At 72.7% G+C, this 22,466-nt stretch overlaps 4 protein-coding genes across 15 annotated transcripts in view; 1 reads left to right on the top strand and 3 right to left on the bottom strand.

Annotated features, from left to right (window-relative positions):
• Positions 1 to 1,795: 1,795 nt before the first annotated feature.
• On the bottom strand, positions 1,796 to 6,395 carry LCN12 (lipocalin 12). Of its 7 annotated transcripts, none has more exons than XM_070059424.1 (7): positions 4,597 to 6,395; positions 4,321 to 4,488; positions 3,902 to 4,038; positions 2,748 to 2,827; positions 2,573 to 2,683; positions 2,235 to 2,336; positions 1,796 to 1,892 (listed from the first exon to the last, which is right to left on the bottom strand). In XM_070059424.1, the coding sequence occupies exons 1-7, from the start codon at positions 4,708 to 4,710 to the stop codon at positions 1,858 to 1,860; spliced, it is 747 nt and encodes a 248-aa protein (XP_069915525.1). In that variant the 5' UTR covers positions 4,711 to 6,395; the 3' UTR covers positions 1,796 to 1,857. The 7 variants fall into 7 exon arrangements, with proteins under 7 accessions (XP_069915525.1, XP_069915514.1, XP_069915518.1 ...); XM_070059413.1 differs by having other exon boundaries at positions 1,796 to 2,336; positions 4,597 to 5,162; positions 5,358 to 6,395; XM_070059417.1 differs by having other exon boundaries at positions 1,796 to 2,336; positions 4,597 to 5,162; positions 6,210 to 6,395.
• Positions 6,396 to 7,451: 1,056 nt separating this feature from the next.
• On the bottom strand, positions 7,452 to 8,686 carry C8G (complement C8 gamma chain). Its single transcript, NM_001082254.1, is given in 7 exon segments — positions 7,452 to 7,597; positions 7,673 to 7,711; positions 7,777 to 7,878; positions 7,971 to 8,078; positions 8,161 to 8,231; positions 8,312 to 8,448; positions 8,539 to 8,686. Coding segments are annotated over 7 exon segments (609 nt in total). The 5' UTR covers positions 8,677 to 8,686; the 3' UTR covers positions 7,452 to 7,583.
• On the top strand, positions 8,524 to 14,662 carry FBXW5 (F-box and WD repeat domain containing 5). Of its 2 annotated transcripts, none has more exons than XM_070059393.1 (9): positions 8,524 to 9,281; positions 10,011 to 10,226; positions 10,305 to 10,462; positions 10,745 to 10,919; positions 11,009 to 11,157; positions 11,750 to 12,176; positions 12,254 to 12,401; positions 12,482 to 12,694; positions 14,015 to 14,662. In XM_070059393.1, the coding sequence occupies exons 1-9, from the start codon at positions 8,570 to 8,572 to the stop codon at positions 14,256 to 14,258; spliced, it is 2,442 nt and encodes an 813-aa protein (XP_069915494.1). In that variant the 5' UTR covers positions 8,524 to 8,569; the 3' UTR covers positions 14,259 to 14,662. The 2 variants fall into 2 exon arrangements, with proteins under 2 accessions (XP_069915494.1, XP_069915495.1); XM_070059394.1 differs by having other exon boundaries at positions 9,000 to 9,281; positions 10,011 to 10,198.
• Positions 14,663 to 16,932: 2,270 nt separating this feature from the next.
• TRAF2 (TNF receptor associated factor 2) overlaps positions 16,933 to 22,466 on the bottom strand; it is a 21,871-nt gene continuing 16,337 nt past the window's right edge. For 2 of the 5 annotated variants that reach the window (XM_070059404.1, XM_070059399.1), the window contains 4 exons: positions 20,854 to 21,135; positions 20,480 to 20,657; positions 19,136 to 19,365; positions 16,933 to 17,540 (listed from right to left, as the gene is read on the bottom strand). In XM_070059404.1, the coding sequence (XP_069915505.1) occupies positions 17,322 to 17,540; positions 19,136 to 19,365; positions 20,480 to 20,657; positions 20,854 to 21,135 (909 nt within the window). In that variant the 3' untranslated portion in view covers positions 16,933 to 17,321. Of the gene's footprint in view, positions 17,541 to 19,135; positions 19,388 to 20,479; positions 20,658 to 20,853; positions 21,136 to 22,466 lie in introns of all 5 variants that reach the window. The other 3 variants (XM_070059402.1, XM_070059400.1, XM_070059396.1) reach the window with 3 other exon arrangements.

Here is a 22,466-nt window from a genome sequence, read left to right as displayed (position 1 = left end):
CCCGGCCCAGAACTCATGGGCAGGAGTGAGACAGCTGGGTGGGACGCCCCGTGCGCCAGAGGAGCAGGCAGGGCGGCCAGGGGCTGAGGTCAGCCCCAGTGCCCTGCCGTCACGGGAGCCCGGGTCAGTCACGGCCCCAGGCCACGCGCTGGCCACGCAGGGGGCCTCTTGTGGCCTGTGCCTGTGTCCACGGAAGCGGCCAGCACCTGAGGCTCAGCCAGGGTGCGAGGAGAGAGGCGGCCCCGACCCCACGGTCTTCACCCGCAGCCAGGGGCGGAGGCCCCGCTCGGCTGAGGGCCGTGGTGAGGGCTGGAGCCGGGAGGCGGTCACACGGGGGGCGAGCTGGGGGTCGGCAAGGTCAGCGGCCGGCCAGCCCAGGCCTCCGTTTCCCACCTGTGCAGAGCCGTGTGGGGTTAGTGGGGGAGCCATCCAGGCACCGCCCCCCTCGCCTGGGCCCCACGCAGGCGCCTCAGGCCACGGCAGCCCACGGCAGCCCACGGCTGACTGGGGGGCTCAGAACATGGCTCCACAGTTGAGTCCCATCCCTGGGCACCAGAACAGGACAGCGGGGGGCCGGGGCAGGGTCAGGCATCCGGGAACGAGGGCGCTGCCCTAAGGACCCCTGGGGATAACCCACCCAGTAGCCGACCCACCCGAGGGGGAGTGACCGTCCCTCAGAGCTTTCGTAAAGGAAGCCCACTCGGCCCAAAGCCACGGTCGTCTCCACACCTGGGCTCCCCAGGTCACCTCCAGCGAGAGGCCAAGCCGCAGGCTCATGGCCACTCACACAGGATCTGCCCGTGCACTCTCAACCCACACCACAGACACGGCCACGGCCTGGGCTCCTCACCCAGGACACAAGCGCAGAAGAGGGGCAGACTGGCCCCATCCACCATCCATCACCGCCCTTCTGTCCACCCATTCACCTGTCCATCCACCCACCCACCCCTCACCACCCATCACCATCCATCCACCCATCCGTCCATGCATCTACTCATCCACCCATCATCCACCCACCCAGGAAGCCAGCTAGCCCTAGTCATGCATCCGCTCGGCCACCGGTCCACTCATGATCCAGCCCTCCCCCTGCCAGTCCAGCCCTCCCCCTGCCGGTCCAGCCCTCCCCCTGCCGGTCCAGCCCTCCCCTGCCGGTCCATCCCTCCCCCTGCCAGTCCATCCCTCCCCCTGCCAGTCCAGCCCTCCCCCTGCCGGTCCAGCCCTCCCCCTGCCGGTCCAGCCAGCACCCGCCCCCACCCTCTCTTGCATCCACTCAGGAGGTAGGTGTTCACAGCTGTCTGGGGACAGGTGCCCCTGACACCTGGGGTTGAGTGGCGGACGGAGCAGGTCTGTGCTTGCCCTCGTGGGTCCCCTGTGTGGGTCAGGGCCTGGCCGCTCAGGCCGCGGGGGGACTCGGGGTTGTGGCTTTGAAACCTCTGTGGCTCTGTTTCTGAACAGCTTTCCCCCATCAGCGGCGCCGGCCTGGGACTGCCCGAACCTCCACCCCGCAGGAGGACGCCACGCCCGGCTCCCCGCCCGGGCCTGAGCCTGCGCCCTGGAATGGGCAGGGCCGCGTGCCGCACCCGTATGGTGGCCCTGGAGCTCTGACAGGGGGTGGGGACTGCGAACACAGGTGGGGGGGCACAGAGGAGCCTTGTCCTGGGAATGACCGCCTACGGCCCACAGCGAGGGGCAGAGCCGCACGGGCAGCGTGCCGCAGGGCCGCAGGAGCCGCACGGGGACGCGCCCGGGGCCGGGGGTCCCCTCGCCGGCCCAGGTCCCCGTGGCCACACTCGGGTCCAGGGCACAGTGCGTTTATTCAGGTGGAGCGGGGGAGGGGCGGGCTGGGGCGGGGCCACGTCATCCTGGGCAGGCGTGTGGGCCGGGTGACCAGTCTGATGGAGAGTGGGGGAGGATGAGGAGGGAGACAGGGCCGAGGGGGCTGAGGGGCGAGCCCCGAGCCCCGACGGGAGGGGGGCGTGTTCGTCACGCGCGAGGGGAGGACAGGGGCCCTCGGCGGCGTCCAGGGACGGGGCTCCCCAGTGCGAGACCCAGGGACGCCCCAGCGCAGGGCGGGGCGGGGGGCAGGCCCAGGCCGACACCAGGCGGCCACGGCGCCCTCCACGCTGGCTCAGGGTGAGAACAGGCACCTGCGGCCGGCCGCCCCCACCCACGGGTGGCCCTGGGGGCGCCTCCTTCTGACCGGGCCCGTCCCCGCGTCCCGGGGACCCCATTACCGGTCAGATCCGGGAAGACGACGTTGTCCTTTGAGAGGCCCTGGCGTTTGGCCAGGCAGACAAATTTCTCCACCGCGCCGGAGGGCAAGTACCAGTTCCTGCCTGTGGCCCAGGGAGCACCGCGGCTCTCACAGGGGGGGCGCGGGGGGGGCTGGGGGCGGGGCTGGGGGGGCTGGGGCGGGGGGGCGCGGGGGGGCCGGGGGCGCGGGGGGGGGCTGGGGGGGGCTGGGGGCGTGGGTGGGGGTGGGGCGGGGGGCTGGGGGCGGGGCTGGGGCCTGGGTGGGGGCGCGGCTGGGGCTGGGGGCGGGGTCTCCGGCCCGCCCCGCCCCCGGGCTCACCCAGCAGGCTGATCCTGAGGATGGTCTGGCTGCCCGTGTGTCGCCGGGAGACCACCAGGGCAAACTGGCCGTAGTCGCCTTCCACCACCTGCACGTCCTCGCCGTCCCGCCCTGGCCGCGGGGGGCACGGGCGTCAGGCTGCCCCGGCCCGCCCGGCCCGCCCCGTCCGCCTCACCTCCTCGGTGGTCGACCCGGAAGTGCCCGGGCGGGGTCTCCGGGATCAGCAAGTACGTCCAGGTGTCGCAGCGCTTCCCCCTGGGGGCGGAGGGCGCGGCCTGAGCCTGCCGCTGGTCACCTGCGGGGCCCAGGGCTCCCCCCGGAGGGCGCGGCCTGAGCCTGCCGCTGGTCACCTGCGGGGCCCAGGGCTCCCCCCGGAGGGCGCGGCCTGAGCCTGCCGCTGGTCACCTGCGGGGCCCAGGGCTCCCCCCGGAGGGCGCCAGCCTGAGCCTGCCGCTGGTCACCTGCGGGGCCCAGGGCTCCCCCCGGAGGGCGCGGCCTGAGCCTGCCGCTGGTCACCTGCGGGGCCCAGGGCTCCCCCCGGAGGGCGCGGCCTGAGCCTGCCGCTGGTCACCTGCGGGGCCCAGGGCTCCCCCCGGAGGGCGCCAGCCTGAGCCTGCCGCTGGTCACCTGCGGGGCCCAGGGCTCCCCCCGGAGGGCGCGGCCTGAGCCTGCCGCTGGTCACCTGCGGGGCCCAGGGCTCCCCCCCACCGGAGGGCGCCGGCCTGAGCCTGCCGCTGGTCACCTGCGGGGCCCAGGGCTCCCCCCGGAGGGCGCGGCCGCCCTTAGCGGCCTCTGTCCAGCCTGCTGCTCCAGGCCTGCGCGGGCAGGGCCGCGCTGAGACGGGCAGAAGTGCTCCCGGTGGTAGCGGGGCGGGGGGGGGGGGGCTGAGGCAGTGGCTCCAAGGCGAGGGGTCGCCCCCCACATCCTCACCCCTACAGCCTGGAGCCTTCCCACAGTCAAGTCTGCCCTGAAGGTGGGGGTGGGGAGCCCCAGGGGCTTCATGGTCCAGCAGCACGTGTCCTGGATGCCGGCTCCCCCACCCCCACATAACCCAAGCTGGACAAGCAAGATGCCCGGGAAAGCAGGACTTGGGGGGGGGGCTCCGGCACCACCCCTGATCTGGGCTTCAGTGTCCCACGAGTGCGTTATGTTCCCCGACCCGGAGACCCCTAGCAGAGAGGCCAGGCCCACCAGAGCCTGGGTGCCTGGACCCAGCCGTGCCTGAACTCCATCAGCTCTGTGACCCAGTGAACAGTGACCCCGCCCCCGTGGGTCCGGCCACGCGCAGCCTGCGCTGCACCCAGGACAGGACAAGGGCAGCCCGCTCACCGGGTCATGGCGTTCGACACCTCCAGGTGGCCTTGCGCGTTGAGCTCGAAGGTGCTGAGGAAGGGGGTCAGCAGGGCCCTGTCCGTCTTCCTGAAGGCACTGCCTGCCAGGCCCAGGACGAGCCAGTCCCCCTGGAACTGCGGGCGCTGGTGACCGGCAGGTCCAGGAGAAGCCCCGGGCATCCTCCCGGCATGGCCTGCACCAGTTACTGCCCAGGATGGAGCAGGCACGGGAGCCCAGTCTCCCCACAGGCACAGAGGGCGTGATGGGCAGGGGTGACCCCAGGATGTCCGGAGTCCTCGTCCAGGGCCGGCTGGTCCTCCCGGGCTCCCCGGGCAGCGCCCACTGGCTGGCCCCTGTGTGCGTCCTCGCCCCGCGGCGGGACCCTGGCCGGCTGCCTATCCGCCCGAAGCCCGTACCTGCTGAGCCTGGAAGTCCCGCCACTGGGGCAGGGCTGGCGGGGTGGGTGTGGCCTGCGCGGTGGGTGTGGTCCGCGAGGTGGGTGTGGCCTGCGAGGTGGGTGTGGCCGGCCTGGTGGGTGTGGCCGGCCTGGTGGGTGTGGCCGACGTGCTGGCTGAGGTCTGGTCCTGCAGGGTTCGTCCCAGGGTGAGCGGCAGCCCCAGGCCGCTCCTGTCCCCCCTTTGCCCACGTCTGCCTCTTCCTCCCCAAGACCCCCCCTCTCCCCCCCCCCGTACCTGTTGAGCCACGGTCTGCCTCTGGGGCAGGGCCGGCTGCGGGGACTGGGACGGAGTCTGGCCCCGCAGGGTCTGCGCCAGGGCCAGCAGCACCAGGACACAGGGGGGCCCCATCCCAGCAGCTGCCCCCCACCCCCCGCAGAGATGGAGCTGGAGGAAGCAGCCAGGCCGGCCACTCACACGCTCCTCTTTATGGCTTACCTGGAGGGCGCCCCTCCCAAGGGGGTGTGCCCCTCGGCCTGCGCCATCAGACTGGCAGGAGAGGTGGGCCCCGGGGAGGGCTGGCACGTGGGACAGATCCCGCCCACCGCCCAGGGTCTCCAGGCTCCCAGCCCCTCCTGGGCCTCTGCCTTGGCCGCCTTCCAAGGGCCCCAGGGCAGGGTCAGAGGCCCCGCCCCGCCCTGCTGAGCCCCCCTCCTGCTACAGACCGCGCCGTGCAGGGCAGGGAAGGGAGCGTGACTGTGCCCATTCTAGAGCCTGGGGGGCTCCACGAGTGATCGATCAATGGATGGCAGTCCCCAAAACAGCGTGGGTGGTGGTCCGGGGAGCGGGAACGGCCCAGGGCCCTGTAGTGGCCAGAGCGCAGGGGTGGAGGCTGGGGGAGGGGCTCCCAGGTGAGGACTAGCGGGGCTAAAGGGCCCTCCCTCCAGGGAGGCTGGCCCTGAGAGGGGGGCCAGTAGGCAGGGGAGTGACCCTCCCCGCCTGCCCCTCCCTGCTCCTGGCCACAGGAGTCCGTGGCCCTGTGCCCCCACCTCCCTCACCCTGTCCTGCCCCCAGGGGACCTGGGCTCATCCCAGGAGGTCCCTGCGCCGGAGGCAGCCTGTGCCGGGCGAGAGCCCCAGCCTGGCCCCCAGGGAGGCCGGGGTCTGCGCTGGAACTCCAGGGGCCGTGCCACCTGCGGGTTCGGAGAGCGGCTGCAACCCTAACCCCTCCGCACAGACCCACGCCCACGCGCGGCGTCCCAGGCGCCCACCACAGCGCCACACCCGCTGCCCAGGGCGCCCGCGAGCCTTGCGGTTAAGCTGTGCGCCTCCCGCCGCCCCGCCCCTCCCGGAGCGCCCTGCGCCCAGAGCGGCTACGAGTGGCTCCGCCCACCTCTAACGCGATTGGTGGACGTGCGCACGGGACCCCCCCCGCCGCCCAATCAGGGCCCCACAGGTGTATTTCCTGCTCGGGGCGGGGCGGGGCCGACCCTGACCGCTCCCGGAGTCCAGTGGGGCCTGGCGCCCGTGGGGGTGTCGCGGGCGCCATCGACGCCTGGAGTGTGCCGGACCTGAGTGACCGGGGCCGCGCCCCGGGAGCTCGCAGTCCAGGGCGGCGCAGGGAAGTGACAGCCGCCTCGCCTCGGCTCCCTGGACCCCCGCCCACGTGGGGGCCGGCCCTGGGGCCCCGCGTGGGACCCTCCCGCTGTCGCTCCCTGCCTGTCCTCCCTCCCCGCACGTGCCCGGGAGTCCGGCCCGGGGGCGGGGACAGGCCGAGCCCCCAGTTAGAGCGTCCGCGGGCCATTGCTGCCATGTCCTGCCTACGATGCGGACATCACCTACTAGAGTTACAAACTAACGATAAGTCACTCACGTGGGGCTGTCATCGTGTTACCTAATTTTTGGGGTTACCTGGAGCTGGCTGGACACTTAGGAAAACGGTGCAATTCTCCGTTCTGTCCTGCGCCCCGGCTGTGGGGCCGTCCACACCCACTGGACCTGGGCACTCTGCCCTGTCCCCGGGGTCCGCTGGGAGAAAGCTGGGGGACTCTCACTTCCGGTGCGGCCCTGTTTTGGGGGCCTCTGGGACACGGAGCCCTGCGGGGAGGGTACGGTCTCCTGGGCCCCCCACTCTGGATCCTGGGGCAGCCGTGGGGACACTGGGTGGGCGCCGCAGGGGGACTGCCTCCTCCCAGCGTGGCCCCGCCCCCAGGGCAGCTTCGCCCCGCCCCGCCCAGCCATGGTCAATCGTGGCAGAGCTGGACTCCAGCAGAGTCTCCTCCCCCTGCACGTGGGCCCCTGGGAAGTGCTGGGCAGATGAAAGCCCAGGGCCAGGCAGTAGCTGAGACCGGAGCCACTAGGGCGCAGGTTCCAATCCCCGTCCCCAGCCCTTCCTGGTTCCCCAGGGACGGCAGCCGTGGCTCAGGGGGGCGGGCAGACCAAGCCAGGGTTGGGCCCGCTCTCACGCCTGCGGGCAGGGGAGGGGCAGCCCGCGAGCCGTCCCCTGCCAGCCTGGTCATCCCCTCTGCGTGTCCTCCATTCCCCTCGGGAACACTTTGTCCACACTCAGGGCCCCCGCTGGGGGCAGGCAGGTGGGCTGGGCAGTGGGCGTCCCCGGCAAGGCCGTCCTCCTGGCAGACACCTCGCTTCCCTTGCCCCTCACGGCCGGCGGAGCCCTGGCTGTGCCTCCTGGGGGAACCCCGAGTGCCGGGAGCCTCCAGGTCTTGGCTGTGAACAGGCCAGTCTGCTCCCCAGCCTGGGGGTGGGACCCCACCTCTCCCGGCTGCAGCCCCTCCCCGCCTGCCAGGGCACTCAGGCGGCCCCGGCCAGTGGGTGGTCTCCCAGAGGCTGCCCAGCCCGGTGGCTCCCAAGTCCAGGGATGGGGAAGGGGTCACCGTGCCCAGCCTTCCTGAAGCCTGCCATTCGTCCGCAGGGTTCTGACCTGCTCCAGCCAGGGGACCAAGCCCCCACCCCCACACCCCTGTCCAGAGGACCAAGCCCCCACCCCTACCCCCCTGTCAGGGGACTAAGCCCCCACCCCCACGCCCCTGCCAGGGGACCAAGCCCCCACCCCCACGCCCCTGCCAGGGGACCAAGCCCCCACCCCCACGCCCCCGCCCTGCCCGCCCAGGGGAGCCACGGAGGGGGCAGGGGCTGAGTCGCACGTTTATTAAGAAGGCGGCGCCACCCCCAGGCACGCAGGCTTCAGGGTGGAGGCAGCTTCCAAGGGAGGGCGTCCTCGGGAGCCCAGGGGTCGCGGCCGGGCCTCTGGTCCTGGACGCGGCCTCACCGCCTCACCTCTGCGGCAGGGACAGGAGAGGAGGCTCAGCTTCGTCCTGGCAGCCGACCCGCCCACCCGGCCAACGCCCACTCACCGTCCAGGATGTGGAACTGGTCCGCGGCCTCACAGAAACCTGGGGGTCAGGCTGGGGTCAGGTGGCGGGGTGCGGGTGGGGGAGGGGCGCCGGGGGACACTCACCGTACGTGGGGAAGAACAGGACCTGATCCTGGGTCAGGTTGGCCTGGGCCACCCGCTGCTCGAAGGCACCCAGCACGGAGTCGCTCACGGGCAGGGAGCGCACTGTGGGGGCGCGGGGTCTGCGTGTCCGTGGGGGTCGCCCACACCCCCAGGACGCCCTCCCCAGGGTACACGCAGGGCTGACCGCCACGCACCGTACAGCTTCACCGACAGCTGCCGTGCCCGCTCCAGGTAGAGGACGGCAAAGCTGTGGTAGTCCGTCTCAGCCGCCACCACGTGCACGGCCCCCCGGGGCCCTCGGGCTGGGCAGAGCCAAGGTGGCCGCGTCAGCCCCTGCACCCCTGCCCCACCCGCCTCACCCCAGGCCCCGCTGCCCCGGCTCACCTGGGAGCAGGAAGCGGCCAGGGACCCCCGTGGCTCCATAGCGCTGGCTCACCTGCCAACAGATCCCATCCCTGGGAGGTGGGGGTGGCCCAGGAGTCCGGGGTGGGGGTAGGCTGGGTCCAGGGAGGGGTGGGGCCACGCCGGGACTCACAGCTTGCGGAAGGTGCTGACAGCCATGGCTGCGCCCTGGGGGGCCACATGCAGTGCCGTGGCCTCAGCCCGGTGGCCCTGCTCCTGCAGGAAGTGGCAGGCCGAGCCCACTGCCGCCAGAAGCCATGTTCCTGCAAACTGGGTGAGGGGGAGCGGGGTCCAGGAGCGGCTGCAGGGCACCGAGGCGGGGGCCAGGTCCCCCCGCCCTCGCCCGGCCGCCCCCTCTACCTGCTGAGCATCAAAGTTGGCCTTGGGCTGGATGGCGCTGATGGCAGATGGGGCCCCGCGGGGCTTCTGTGCCCAGCGGCCCAGAGAGCCAGCTGCCAACAGCACGGCCAGGAGGACTGCGCGCCCGCGGAGCACCATGCCGGCGGCCACCGGCGGGGACAGTACTGCAGGAAGTGGAGGACAGCGCCCCTCGGGCCCCGGGGTCAGAGTCCGCTGTCCAGGGCCTGGGAGCCCAACCCAGCAAGTCCACATCTGTCCTCCAGCCTGGCCCCTGCCCCGGGACCAGGGTCACCCAGCCCCGACCTCTCTGCCGGCCAGGGCCCTGGGTACAAAGTCCGAGATGACCTCAGACTCCTGGCAGCGCTGGGCACTTTGCACGTTCAACTCGCGTAAGGCGCTCAGAGCTCGTCCTCCCCACGGCCAAGAGCGCTGGACTGGCGGAGCCACCTGCTCCAGGGCCCACAGCGGTGCGGCAGGGTTGGGTCTCGAACCCACGGTCCCGGAGACGCCCTCCTTTGCTCGGCCATCGCCCTCCCGGCCCCTAGGGGCGCTGTTCCGGAGGAGCCCGCAAACAGCGCCGCTCCGCCGCTCGGCCCTCCGCGCCATCGATGCCTCGACGATCGAGGCGTCAGGCCTGGCGGGCTCGACCATAGAGACGCGGGGGCGGCGGCCGGAGAGGGTCTGGGTCGTGCGGGCTGGGGGTGCCGACGCGGGGGCGGCGGAGCCAGGCGGGGGCGGCCGCGGTGAGTGCCGCCTCGGGCCTCCCCGCCTTTCCCCGACCGCCGCCGGCCGTGTCCGGCCGTGACCGGGCCCTCTGCGCCCCGCCAGCCGTGTCCGGTGGTGCCGGGCCTTGTCCGGCCGGGTCCGCGCCGTCGGGCGGATGAATGGGCGGCCCGTCCCCGGCGCCCAGCTCCCCCGGGGCCTGAGGCGGGGCCCAGGCCGAGTCAGCGGCCCCTGCGCGCCCTGGACACGGCGGCCAAGGGGCGCGGGCGCGGGGCGCGCGGGGGACACGGGGCGCGGGGGACGCGGGGCGCGCGGGGGACACGGGGCGCAGGCTGAGCGCGGGGGGCGCGGGGCGAGGGGGGCGCGGGCGCGGGGGACACGGGGCGCGGGCAGGGGGCGCGGGCTGAGCGCGGGGGACACGGGGCGCGGGGGGCGCGGGCGCAGGCTGAGCGCGGGGGGCGCGGGGCACACGGGGCGCGGGCGCGGTCTGAGCGCGGGGGGCACGGGGCGAGGGGGATGCGGGGCGCGGGGGACGCGGGGCGCGGGGGATGCGGGGCGCGGGGGATGCGGGGCGCGGGGGACGCGGGGCGCGGGCGCGGGGCGCGGGCTGAGCGCGGGGGGCGCGGGCGGGGGACACGGGGGGCGCGGGGGACACGGGGCGCACGGGGGACACGGGGGGCGCGGGGGATGCGGGGCGCGGGGGGCGCGGGCGGGGGGCGCGGGCTGAGCGCCGCCCCGCTGCGTTGCAGGGCCGCCGCGGCAGGATGCGGCGATGGAGGAGGCGGGCGCGCCGCTGCTCCCCGACAGCTTGGTCTTCCAGATCTTCCTGAGCCTGGGCCCGGCCGACGTGCTGGCCGCGGGGCTGGTGTGCCGCCAGTGGCAGGCCGTGTCCCGGGACGAGTTCCTGTGGCGCGAGCAGTTCTACCGCTACTACCAGGTGGCCCGCGACGTGCCGCGGCACCCAGGTCGGCGCCGGGCGGGGCGGCGGGCGGGGCCGGCCGGGGCGGGGGCTCCGGGTCACTGTCCCCGCTGCCCGCCCGCAGCGGCCACGTCGTGGTACGAGGAGTTCCAGCGGCTGTACGACGCGGTGCCGTGCGTGGAGGTGCAGACGCTGAGGGAGCACACGGACCAGGTGCTGCACCTGAGCTTCTCGCACTCGGGCGGCCAGTTCGCCTCCTGCTCCAAGGACTGCACCGTGAAGGTGGGCGGCGGGGCCGGCGGGGCCGGGGCTGCAGGCGGCCAGGGCTGGACGGGACCGGGGCCGGCAGGGCAGGGGCAGGGGCAAGGCCAGGCGGCGGGGCTGCAGGCAGCCGGGGCTGGGGCCGGCGGGGCGGGGGCGCGGCGGGCGCCGGGACTGGACGGGGCTGGACGGGGCCGGCGGGGCAGGGGCAAGGCCAGGCGTCGGGGCTGCAGGCGGCCGGGGCCGGCCGGGGCCGGGGCCGACGCCGACGCCGACGCCGACGCCCACGCCGCTCGCCCGCAGATCTGGAGCAATGGCCTGGCCATCTCGCTGCTGCACAGTGCGGACATGCGGCCCTACAACTGGAGCTACACCCAGTTCTCCCAGTTCAACCAGGACGACTCGCTGCTGCTGGCCTCGGGCGTCTTCCTGGGGCCGCACAACTCCTCCTCGGGCGAGATCGCCGTCATTAGCCTAGGTGAGCCGGGGGCGCCCCTACTGCCGCCGCCGCCCCGCCCCGGCGCCCGCCCAGCCCCGCCCGCCAGCCCCGCCGCCGCCTCCCCGCAGACACCTTCGCCCTGCTGTCGCGCGTGCGCAACAAGCCCTACGACGTGTTCGGCTGCTGGCTGACGGGCACCAGCCTCATCTCCGGGAACCTGCACCGCATCGGCGACATCACCTCCTGCTCGGTGCTCTGGCTCAACAACGCCTTCCAGGTGCGGGGCACGTGGGGGCTGGGGCGGGGGGCCTGGCTGCCCCCCCACCCCACCCCGCGGCATGCCCCCGGCTCCGCCCCCACCCCTGGCTCCGCCCCCGGCCCTGCCCGGGGCTCCCCTCCCCCACCCCTGCCCCGTGGGGGCCCGCCCCCCACACCCCAGGCTCTGTGCCCAGCTCCGCCCCGCCCCGTGCCCCCGCCCCGCCCCCAGCTCCGCCCCACTCCCGCCCCCGCCCCCAGCTCCGCCCCAACCCCCCCATCCCACACCCCCGGCTCGCCCGCCCCCCGCCCCCGCCCACCGGCTCGCCCGCCCCCCGCCCCCGCCCACCGGCTCGCCCGCCCCCCGCCCCCGCCCACCGGCTCGCCCGCCCCCGCCCCCGCCCACCGGCTCGCCCGCCCCCCGCCCCCGCCCCCCGGCTCGCCCGCCCCCGCCCCCGCCCACCGGCTCGCCCGCCCCCGCCCCCGCCCCCCGGCTCGCCCGCCCCCGCCCCCGCCCCCCGGCTCGCCCGCCCCCGCCCCCGCCCACCGGCTCGCCCGCCCCCGCCCCCGCCCACCGGCTCGCCCCGCCCCCGCCCCCCGGCTCGCCCGCCCAGGACGTGGAGTCGGAGAACGTGAACGTGGTGAAGCGGCTCTTCAAGATCCAGAACCTCAGCGCCAGCACCATCCGCACCGTCATGGTGGCCGACTGCTCCCGCTTCGACAGCCCCGACCTGCTGCTGGACGCCGGCGGCCCGGCCGCGCCCTGCCGCGTCTTCGACCTGGGCGGCGACTCCGACCCCGACAGCGACTCGGACGGGCCGGCCCCGGCGCCCGCCCCGCCCCGGCCCAGGGGCTCGCGGCGCTTCCCGGACGGCGCGCTGGACACGCAGGCGCAGCTGTCCGAGCGCGTGCTGGAGACGCGGGTGGCCGAGCTGCTGGCCCAGGGCCACACCAAGCCCCCCGAGCTGGCCCCCGCCGACGCCAGGAACAAGTACCTCATCTTCACCACGGGCTGCCTCACCTACTCGCCGCACCAGATCGGTAGGGCAGGGCGCGCGGGGCAGGGCACCCGGGCGGGTGGGCTGGGGCCTGCAGCCCCTCACGCCGGCCCCCCGCAGGCATCAAGCAGATCCTGCCGCACCAGATGACCACGGCGGGCCCCGTGCTGGGCGAGGGCCGCGGCTCCGACGCCTTTTTCGACGCGCTGGACCACGTCATCGACGTGCACGGACACATCGTGGGCATGGGCCTGTCGCCCGACAACAGGTGCGCCCGCCCGGCGGTGGGGGGCGGGGGCGGGGGAGAGGTGGGGGCGTGTCCCGCGCTGAGCGCCCGCCCCGCCGCAGGTACCTGTACGTCAACAGCCGCGCCTGGCCCCGCGGCTCGGTGGTGGCCGACCCCATGCAGCCGCCCCCCATCGCCGAGGAGATCGACCTGCTGGTGTTCGACCTCAAGACCATGCGCGAGGTGAAGCGGGCGCTGCGCGCGCACCGCGCCTACACGCCCAACGACGAGTGCTTCTTCATCTTCCTGGACGTCAGCCGGGACTTCGTGGCCAGGTGCGGGGCGGGGCGGCACCCGGGGGCCGGCCTCTGGGGCGGGGCGTGGGGCGGGGCCGGGGCGAGGCGAGGCGGGGTCAGGGACAGGGTGGAACCTGGGGGCCGGCCTCTGTGGGGCGGGGCCGGGGCGAGGCGAGGCGGGGTCAGGGACAGGGTGGAACCTGGGGGCCGGCCTCTGTGGGGCGGGGCCGGGGGAGGCGAGGCAGGGTCGGGGACAGGGTGGAACCTGGGGGCCGGCCTCCGTGGGGCGTGGCGTGGGGCGGGGCGGGGCGGGGTCAGGGACAGGGTGGAACCTGGGGGCCGGCCTCCGTGGGGCGTGGCGTGGGGCGGGGCGGGGCGGGGTCAGGGACAGGGTGGAACCTGGGGGCCGGCCTCCGTGGGGCGGGGCCGGGGCGAGGCGAGGCGGGGTCAGGGACAGGGTGGAACCTGGGGGCCGGCCTCTGGGGCGGGGCGTGGGGCGGGGCCGGGGCGAGGCGAGGCGGGGTCAGGGACAGGGTGGAACCTGGGGGCCGGCCTCCGTGGGGCGGGGCCGGGGCGAGGCGAGGCGGGGTCAGGGACAGGGTGGAACCTGGGGGCCGGCCTCTGTGGGGCGGGGCCGGGGCGTGGCGGGGCGGGGTCAGGGACAGAGTGGAACCTGGGGGCCGGCCTGTGGGCCGGGGCGGGGCCAGGGCGAGGCGGGGTCAGGGACAGGGTGGAACCTGGGGGCCGGCCTCTGTGGGGCGGGGCCGGGGGAGGCGAGGCGGGGTCAGGGACAGGGTGGAACCGGGGGCCGGCCTCTGTGGGGCGGGGCCGGGGCGAGGCGAGGCGGGGTCAGGGGCAGAGTGGAACCTGGGGGCCGGCCTCTGTGGGGCGGGGCCGGGGGAGGCGAGGCGGGGTCAGGGACAGGGTGGAACCGGGGGCCGGCCTCTGTGGGGCGGGGCCGGGGCGAGGCGAGGCGGGGTCAGGGGCAGAGTGGAACCTGGGGGCCGGCCTCTGTGGGGCGGGGCCGGGGGAGGCGAGGCGGGGTCAGGGACAGGGTGGAACCTGGGGGCCGGCCTCCGTGGGGCGTGGCGTGGGGCGGGGCGGGGCGGGGTCAGGGACAGGGTGGAACCTGGGGGCCGGCCTCCGTGGGGCGGGGCCGGGGGAGGCGAGGCGGGGTCGGGGACAGGGTGGAACCTGGGGGCCATCCTCCGTGGCGCGGGGCTCCGGGCGGGGCCGGGGCGAGGCGGGGCTGGGTGCGGTGGGACAGGGTGGAACCTGGGGGGGCCGTGCTCCGTGGGGCGGGGCGCCGGGCGGCAGAACAGGGGCGGGCAGCAGCCTCATCCCGGTGCGGGCCCACAGCGGGGCCGAGGACCGGCACGGCTACATCTGGGACCGGCACTACAACATCTGCCTGGCCAAGCTGCGGCACGAGGACGTGGTCAACTCGGTGGTCTTCAGCCCGCGGGAGCAGGAGCTGCTGCTGACCGCCAGCGACGACGCCACCATCAAGGCCTGGCGCTCGCCGCGCACCGTGCGCCTCCTGCAGGCCCCGCGCCTGCGCCCCCGCCCCTTCTTCTCCTGGTTCGGCTGCCACAGGCGCTGAGGGCCGACCTGGCTCGAGCCGCGGGGACACTGCCGGGGCCCCGTGGGTGCTCCCCGCGTGGGGTGGCTTTGCTTGTAGCAGGGATCCTCAGGAGGGGCCGGCCCGGCCCCCGCACGCACTCGCACAGCCTCACGTGGCCCGCGCTGCATGCGGCGGCCCCACACTGGCCGCGGGGCCAGCACGGCGTGCACAGGACACTGGAGGCCTCACTCCTCACCCACTCCCTCCCCCGGGCTGCGGGTGCACACGGCCCCAAGCCCGGCCACTCAGGACAGTCCCCACGCCTCGGCCCAGCGGACAGGCTCCCGCCCTGGTGACTTGGTTTGTACCGGCGGTGCTGGGGGCCCAGGGGCCTGTCTGCTGGCCACTGGCCCAGGGCTCAGAATAAACAGTTGCCAACAGCCCACCGACGTCCACCTCTGTGCAGGGAGGGGCAGCCCGGGCCCTGTCCCCAGCCTCCTGCCTCCTTGGCACCCAGGAGGCCTGTGCCCGACGGCATCCGGGCAGCTCTGGTGGGACAGCTGCATTCTGGGAGATTCCTGCCGAGGGTGGGGGAGGGGCTGCCCAGCTGGAACCTGCCTGGCCTCCCTCCCTCACCGAGGGCCCCCCCTTGTGGTAGTGAGGGGGAGGGTGGGGAGGGCGCCGGGCCTCGGGGGTAAGCAGTGGACACTGTGTGCCCTGCCTGCACAGGGGACCCAGCTGTTCCCCATGGCACGGGCGCTGGTGCGGGCACCTCCATCCTGGGCCGGGCCTTGCTGGGGACAGGTCTGAGAGGGGCGGCTGGGGCTAAAACGAGGGGCTCGTGCGCTGTGCAGATGAGCCCGGGACACAGCCCAGGGGCCTCCATGGCCTGGGCGCCAGCCCCCTGCAGGTGGCCCGGGAGAGTGGCGGAGGGTGCGCCGAGTGCTCGGGCCCCTGCACCCACTGGGAGACAGGAACAAGCTGGCTGCAGGCTGTGTCCTGGCTCAGGCCTGGCCATCGTGGTCATTTGGGGAATGAACCAGTGGACAGAAGACTGACTCCCCAAACACCACGTGGTCAGGGCTGGGCCAGGCAGGCGGGAGCCAGGAGCTTCCCAGGTCTCCCGAGTGAGTGCAGGCACTCCCTCCCACTGCTCTCCCAGGCCACAGCAGAGCTGCAACGGAAGTGGCGCAGCCGGGGCTTGAGCCCCCCCAGGCCTGTGTAGCCCGGAGCCCCCAAGCCTCTCCTGCTTAGAACTGACAGCTGTCCGGGTCCTACATCAGCGCTGAGATCCGCTCTCCCCAGGCCCTTGGCTGTGGACACCGTCTCGCCACGCTTGGGCGGCCTGCGGTCCTGGTCTTCAGCTGTGACCTCGCAGCCAGCGCCTGGGAGTGCCCGTCACGCGCGCTCCCACTCTGCCCGTCTCGGGCAGCTCAGCACACGGCTGCCGCCGGCGTGAACACCCCAGGGGCTGGCTGCCGGCAGACAGCGCCCAGCCCGCACAGGGCCGAGCTGCGGTCCTTCCTGACCCCCCAGCCCCCTCGCTCTCCCTCCGTCCAGCCTTTATTTTTCCCTTTCTCCCTTTAAACATCTCCCTGATAGTCACAGCTCAGGAGAGCAGTCTGCCGCAGGCCCCGGGCCAGCTGCCTGCTACCACGCCGGGGCCCCGACGGAGTTCCGGGCCCCGGGCTCTGCCTGGCCATCGCTGCCACCTGGGCAGTGGGCACACGCAGCTCCCCCCACCCCCCCCAGCTCTGCGTTTCAGAGACAGAGACGCCTTGGGGAAGCCACATCCCGTCGTAGGCGGCACGGGCTGGGGGACGGCCAGCGCGGTGCTCCAGCACCGGGAGGCAGCCAGCATTCAGTCCCGGACCACCGACGCCAGACACGAGGGGCGGGCGCTCGGCCGAGGCCGGCGTCCACGGGCTTGGGCTTCCGCCCTGGCTGCGCCACTGGTCCAGCCTGCAGCTGCCTGCTGGCGTGTGAACCAGCTCACACGCGACAACAGGGCCCACGGGGCGTGGAACCCAGGCCTAGGAGCACGGGCCCCCACAGCAGAGCCACTGCGCCCCCGGGAGGGCCGGCCGGGGCAGCCGTCCTGGGGCGGGCCGGAGCCGAGCCGCCTCAGCACTCGCCAGATCCCAGTCCCTCGTCACCGCCCACAGGCGGCTGGAGACGGCCGAGACCGGAGCAAGCTGGCCCGGGCCTCCCAACCGCCCCAGCAGTGGCACACGGAGCAGGCGTGTGTCACGGCAGTGAGGGGAGGGCCAGCGCACACCCATGTGGGCACTGCCACGTGGTTATGGTGTCGCCGCAGACACCCACGTCCCGCAGCCAGAGGTCCTGGGTTCGAGTCCGGCTGTGCCTCCCGTCTGATTCCAGCTTCCTGCCAACGTGCGCCTCCGAGGGTCCCTGCCGCCCCGAGACCAGGGCGTTCAGGAAGTGAAAACAGGAAACCTCGGTCTTTCAAATAAATAATTAAAAACCAAACCCCCCAGCTAGAAACAGGAACCTAAACCCCAGTCAGAGTCACCTCAGAGCTGCAGAGCACGGGGCGGCCGGGGCAAGGCCTGGGCCCCACCCCCGGCTGCAGGCACGCCTCACCCCTCCCGCACAGCCAGCTGTGGGCCTGCAGGGGGCGGCCTCGCCCAGGAGAACGCCCGGGGGGGGGGAGCAGGGGGGGCCGCACACAAGCAGAGCCGACCCACAGCACTCACGAGACGTCCACGGTTTAATCACGCGTGCCCCTCAGCTGACGGCACAAGCACGCCGCCCACGGGGCGGGGCTCCGCCCTACACACGGCGTCCAGCAGGGACGGCCCACGGCCGGAGCCCGCCCCGCCCACGGGCCTGCCAGGACTCCCGGCCAGGGTCTCCCGTCTGGACACCGACCTAGGGCTCTGACAACGCTCCCCGCCGTCCAGGGCCCAAGCGCAGAACGCAGCTGCTGGGGGCTCCTCGCTCTGCGGCCGGCAGCCACGAGACCCCACCCCCGGCGAGGCCCCACCCTTCACTGGGGCCCACCCGAGGACAGCACGTGGGGCTGCAGCCCGCCTGGCCCCGCCTGCCCTGGTGCGGCTCCTCCCCGGCCCACGGAGGCAGCTAGAGCCCTGTCAGGTCCACGATGGCCTTGATGAAGATGGCGTCGTCCCGCACGTACGAGTTCTTGGCCTCCATCTTGGAGACGGGGCAGAAGAGGGGGCAGCCGCTGGCGATGTTCATGTCGCTGACCGGCCTCTGGAAGGAGGACGAGGTCACGTCCGGCCGGAAGGCGTCAATCACGTGCTCCCGGTTGTTCTGGTCCAGCAGCATCAGGGTCACCTGGAGGGCAGGCCGAGGGGCGGGCTCAGCGCCCGCAGCCCGCCTCCCAAGAGCGCACCCAGTCTCACCCGGCGGGGCCCGGGTTCTGGAGCCAGTGGCTGGCACACCAGGGCAAGCTGCTTGTGGTGCCGGTGTCGCCATCGTTAGCACAGCACCGGCTCCGGCCCCAGCCGCTCCCTGGGGCAGCAGGCGATGACCACGACCCAGGTGCCCGGGCCTGCACCCAAGGGGGACCTGGACGGAGCTCCTGGCTTTGGCCTGGCCCCGCCCTGGCTGCTGCCAACATCTGGGGAGTGAACCAGCGGATGGAAAACCTGTCTCCCTCTCTCCATCACTCTGTCTTTCAACTAGATTAATGTATCTTTTAACACTTTTAACAAGATTTATTTTGAATATCAGAATTTGAGAGGGAGAGAGAGAGAGGTCTTCCATCTGCTGGTTCCCTCCCCGAATGGCCGCAACGGCCGGGCCTGGGCCAGACCACAGCCAGGAGCCAGGGCTTCCTCCAGGTCTCCCGGGGGGGGGGGGGGGGGCAGGATCCAAGCCCTGGGCCGTCCTCCTCTGCTTTCCCAGGTGCGTCAGCAGGGTGCTGGATCCCAAGTGGAGCAGCTGGGACTCGAACCGGAGCCCAGAGGGGCAGCCGGCACTGCAGGCGGTGGCCTCGCCTGCTGCACCACGGAGCACCGGCCCACAGACAGAGATTCTTTGCCTGCTGGTTCACTCCCCAAACACCCACAAGAGCCAGGGCGCGGCCGGGCCGAGGCCGGGACTTCTCCCGGGCCTCCCACGTGGCTGCAGGAGCCCCGCTGAGTCAGCACCAGGCACTCCAGGGGCCAGGGTCGTGGCGTGGAGGTGAGGCCGCAGCCTGTGACGCCGGCAGCCCACACGGGCGCCAGTTCGCGTCCCGGCTGCTCCACTCCGATCCAGCTCCCTGCTGTGGCCTGGGAGAGCAGTGGACGACGCCCAGGTATTTGGGCCCTGCACCACGTGGAGACCTGGACGAAGCTCCTGGCTTTGACCTGGCCCAGCTCTGGCCATTACGGTCCTGTGGAGAGTGGATGAGCAGACGGAAGACCTCTCTCTCTAACTTTGCCTTTCAAGTAAATAAATCTTAAAAAACAAAACAAACAAACAAAAGCAAGGGGGAGCCGGCACGTGACCCAGACCCCGACGGGCCGCGGCCCCTCCCTGACGCGTGCACACTGCTGAGGGGACCGGGACCAGGCTCCGGACGCCCCACGAGGGACGAGGTCCCTGGGGCCTCGCACGGCCCCTCTGCTGCTCCTCCTCCGGGGGCTGTGGCTGTGGCTGGGACAACGGTGCCAGCCCCTGGGGAGAGGGACGCGGCTGCTGTCACTCCGGCCGTCCCTGGGCCGTCGGCTCCTCAGCCAGACGCGGACTCCGGGCAGACCTCACTCCCGGCACAGGCCCCTCCCAACGTGCCTGGGGGCCGTCTTCCGACCACTGGGTCTGGGGCCCTGAGGCCAGCACCGCGCATGGGGAGACCCCTCCTGGCTCAGCCGCCCGCCCTGCCCCAGGCCCCTGCCAGCCGAGGCCCCAGGTGCCCAGCGCGCCTGCGTAGAGGCCTCTCCCACCTTCTGGTTAAAAGGCCACCGCAGGAGGGCGTCGTTCGGGCCTCGCATCACCACGAAGAAGAGCGACAGGTGCGTCCCCCGGCCGGTGCCGTCGCCGTTCAGGTAGATGCGCAGACACATCTTGTAGCCGTACCTGCTGGTGTAGAAGGCTGGGGCGGCACAGGGCGGGTGAGCCGGCAGGGCGGCCGCGTCCCAGCCGGCAGCCCCTCCTGGGGAGCAGACGCTGGGTTCTGGGGGTCACAGAGACTGCGGCTGAGGGCACAAACCACAGAGCTGGGGGAGGGGAGCAACATGGCCAGAACCACGGCTCCCAGCCCAGGCCCTGCACAGCCACAGAGGGCAGGCCACGGCCCGGGCCCCGGAGACGCCTGCTGGACGGAGACCAGCACAGGCGGTGTCATGGCACAGGACCCGTCCACGGTCCCCGTGAAGGCCAGCGGCAGGTGTCACCAGGCCCGGCACGGGGCCCCGACCGCTGGGCAGGCGCCTGGGCTGACTGGGGGAGTCAGCCCCACCCCAGCAGCCAGGGGACCCCAGGAAGCTCGGAGTGGGGGAAGGCAACGGACCCCTCCCCGGAGTAGGGGCGCCCTCGCCCTCCCTGCTCGGACGGCACAGCCCCCGCTCTCGGCCTCTGCCTCCCACGGCCAAGCCGCCTTCGCATGACCCTGAGCACGTGCCTACAGCCGGGGTCTGCACCTCCGCAGCTGCCAGCCCACTCCCGGCAAACACGTGTGAGTGCACTGGGGGTGTCCTGCTGGCCGTGGGCTCCAGAGTGCCCTGATTCGGGGACCCCGACAGTTTCAGCCTACGTCAATGCCGATTCCAGCCTGCTGCCTGGCCCATGGGGACGAGCGCCCACAGGAGGCCTTCTGCCTAGGGTGGGAGCCAGGCGGACCTCAACCCACGGGTGGGTGCCCCTGCAGGCTGTGGGCGGGCACGGGGGACGGCGGCCAGCCCCTCCCAGCCGTGGGCGGGCACGGGGGACGGCGTCCAGCCCCTGCAGGCTGTGGGCGGGCACGGGGGACTGCGTCCAGCCCCTCCCAGCAGGATTGCCCAGAGAAGACCCCGTGCACAGCCGTCGCGAGGGAGAGCGAGCTGAGAAGCACCCTCCGGCTCCTGCCTCCCGCAGCTGTGGGACCCCAGCGCTGCCTTGCCCCACCCCCTGGTGACGGGTGTCACCCACACGGCCACCCCGGCCCCCCTGCCCACGCTTGGCCGCGCCACCAAGGGAGCAGCTGGCCTGGCACCGACCCCCACCTGCGGGGACAGAAGCGCCGACCAGGCCCCCGGGGCCACTCCCCACGGCCCGGACGGCGAGGCAGCGCGTGGGGGCCCAGGACCCACCTGGGGAGAAGATGGCCGGCGTGCGGCCAGCCACGGCCTCCTGGCGCTTCCTGGCGAAGTCCGAGATCTTCCAGATGAGGACCCCGTCGTGCGTGGACGCCTCCATCTCCAGAACCTTCTGCTGCAGGTCGGCCAGGGCCAGGTCCTTGAGGCCGAGGCTCCGCTCCAGCTGCTGCACCTGCGGGCCAAGGCCGCCGTCACGAGGGCGGCCCCCTCGCCAGCCCCCGGCTACCTGGGTGGGGGCTGGGAGGAACGGGTTTCGCCCGTCAGACCCCGGGGCCTCCCGAGTTGGGTCCCTTGGGGCAGGCGCAGGCAGGAAGGGGCGTGGGCTGGGCGCGGGCCGCCCCACCTGCCCCCACCTGCCCCGCACACACCTTGTTACTCAGGGCCTCGATCTTGTCCTGGTCCAGCCGGTGCTGCCGGCCGCAGGCCTCGGCGGTCACGGCCACCCTCTCCACCTCGCGGTTCAGGACGCACACGATGTTCTCGAAGGTGGCCGTCTTGCGCTCCAGCGCCTCGCACCGCTGCAGCAGCTCCGGCGCCGCCGGGCGCCGCTCGCCCAGCAGGGGCTCCGCGTCCAGGACGGAGCCCAGCAGCAGGGCCAGGTGCTCCCGCAGCCGCTGCGCCTCGTGCTCCTGCTGCCTCTCCGCCTCCACCTGGGACACGGGGCGGCTCAGGACTCGGGACGGGGCAGTCAGGGTGCCCGGCGACACCGGGGCCCGCACGCCCAGGCCTGCCAGCACCGGTCACTGTCTCTAGCTCTCCGTGCACCTTGCCTGCTCTCACAGCCTCCCTGGTATCAGACAGGAGATGGCAGATGCTGGCTCAGGCATCCCACGTGGCAATGTCCGGCCTGGCCCGACTGCAGCTGCCCACTGACAAACTCCCCGGGGGCAGCAGGGAGGTCAAGCCCTGGCCCGACACCCACGTGGGAGACGCAGACGAGAGCCCAGCCCAGCAGTCGCAGGCATCTAGGACTGACCCAGCAGATGGGAACTCGCTGTCGCTCTCAAAGCAATAAAAAGGAAAAAAAAAAAAACAAAAGTCGACTAGGGCCGGCGCTGTGGGTAAAGCTGCCACCTGCAGTGCCGGCATCCCCTGTGGGCGCTGGTTTGAGTCCCAGCTGCTCCACTTCTGGTCCAGCTCTCTGCTGTGGCCTGGGAAAGCAGTGGAGGATGGCCCAAGTGCTTGGGCCCCTGCACCCGCGTGGGAGACCCGGAAGAAGCTCCTGGCTTTAGATTAGCCCAGCTCTGGCCGTTGTGGCCAATTGAGGAGTGAACCAGCAGATGGAAGACCTCTCTCTCTCTAACTCTCCTCTCAAGTAAATAAATAAATACTTAAAAAAAAAAAAAAAAAAAAAAAAGCTGACCTAAGGGAAGATGGAGACAGCAGTAGATTCTTTTTTTTTTTCTTTTTTTTTGACAGGCAGAGTGAACAGTGAGAGAGACAGAGAGAGAGACAGAGAGAAAGGTCTTCCTTTGCTGTTGGTTCACCCTCCAATGGCCGCTGTGGCCAGCGCTGCGCTGATCCGAAGGCAGGAGCCAGGTGCTTTTCCTGGTCTCCCATGGGGTGCAGGACCCAAGCACCTGGGCCATCCTCCACTGCACTCCCGGGCCACAGCAGAGGACTGGCCTGGAAGAGGGGCAACCGGGACAGAATCCGGCGCCCCGACCGGGACTAGAACCCGGGGTGCTGGCGCTGCAGGCGGAGGATTAGCCTAGTGAGCCGCGGCGCCGGCAGCAGTAGATTCTAACACTGAGCTTCCTTAAATACATTCGACTGCAAACATTTCAAATTTCTACAACAAGACTTATGAATGTCAAAGATTCCTTCAAAAACTTAAAAGAAAACCCAAATGAACGGCGTGTCCCGCCGGAGGCTCAGCCCCCCGCTGTGGGGTGCTCCGCGGGGCTGCTGAGCAGTGAGACAGCAGGTGCCGCGCAGGGCCGGGCCGGGACTCCTGCAGGGCCTCAACCCCCGCTTTAGG

Source organism: Oryctolagus cuniculus, chromosome 1, assembly GCF_964237555.1.
Source record: "Oryctolagus cuniculus chromosome 1, mOryCun1.1, whole genome shotgun sequence".
Taxonomy (NCBI): domain Eukaryota; kingdom Metazoa; phylum Chordata; class Mammalia; order Lagomorpha; family Leporidae; genus Oryctolagus; species Oryctolagus cuniculus.
This window is presented reverse-complemented; position numbering and strand designations above follow the sequence as displayed.

Excerpts from the sequence above, each read along its gene's own strand:
- LCN12 (XM_070059411.1), bottom strand. The coding sequence starts at position 4,710 with ATGGGGCCCCCCTGTGTCCTGGTGCTGCTGGCCCTGGCGCAGACCCTG. Across the intron at positions 4,489-4,596 it reads GGCAGACCGTGGCTCAACAG|GACCAGACCTCAGCCAGCAC; the intron begins GTACGGGGGGGG and ends CGAACCCTGCAG. Across the intron at positions 2,828-3,901 it reads GTGTCGAACGCCATGACCCG|GGGGAAGCGCTGCGACACCT; the intron begins GTGAGCGGGCTG and ends CTCCGCCCCCAG.
- FBXW5 (XM_070059393.1), top strand. The coding sequence starts at position 8,570 with ATGGCGCTGATGGCAGATGGGGCCCCGCGGGGCTTCTGTGCCCAGCGG. Across the intron at positions 9,282-10,010 it reads GCCAGGCGGGGGCGGCCGCG|GGCCGCCGCGGCAGGATGCG; the intron begins GTGAGTGCCGCC and ends GCTGCGTTGCAG. Across the intron at positions 10,463-10,744 it reads CCAAGGACTGCACCGTGAAG|ATCTGGAGCAATGGCCTGGC; the intron begins GTGGGCGGCGGG and ends GCTCGCCCGCAG.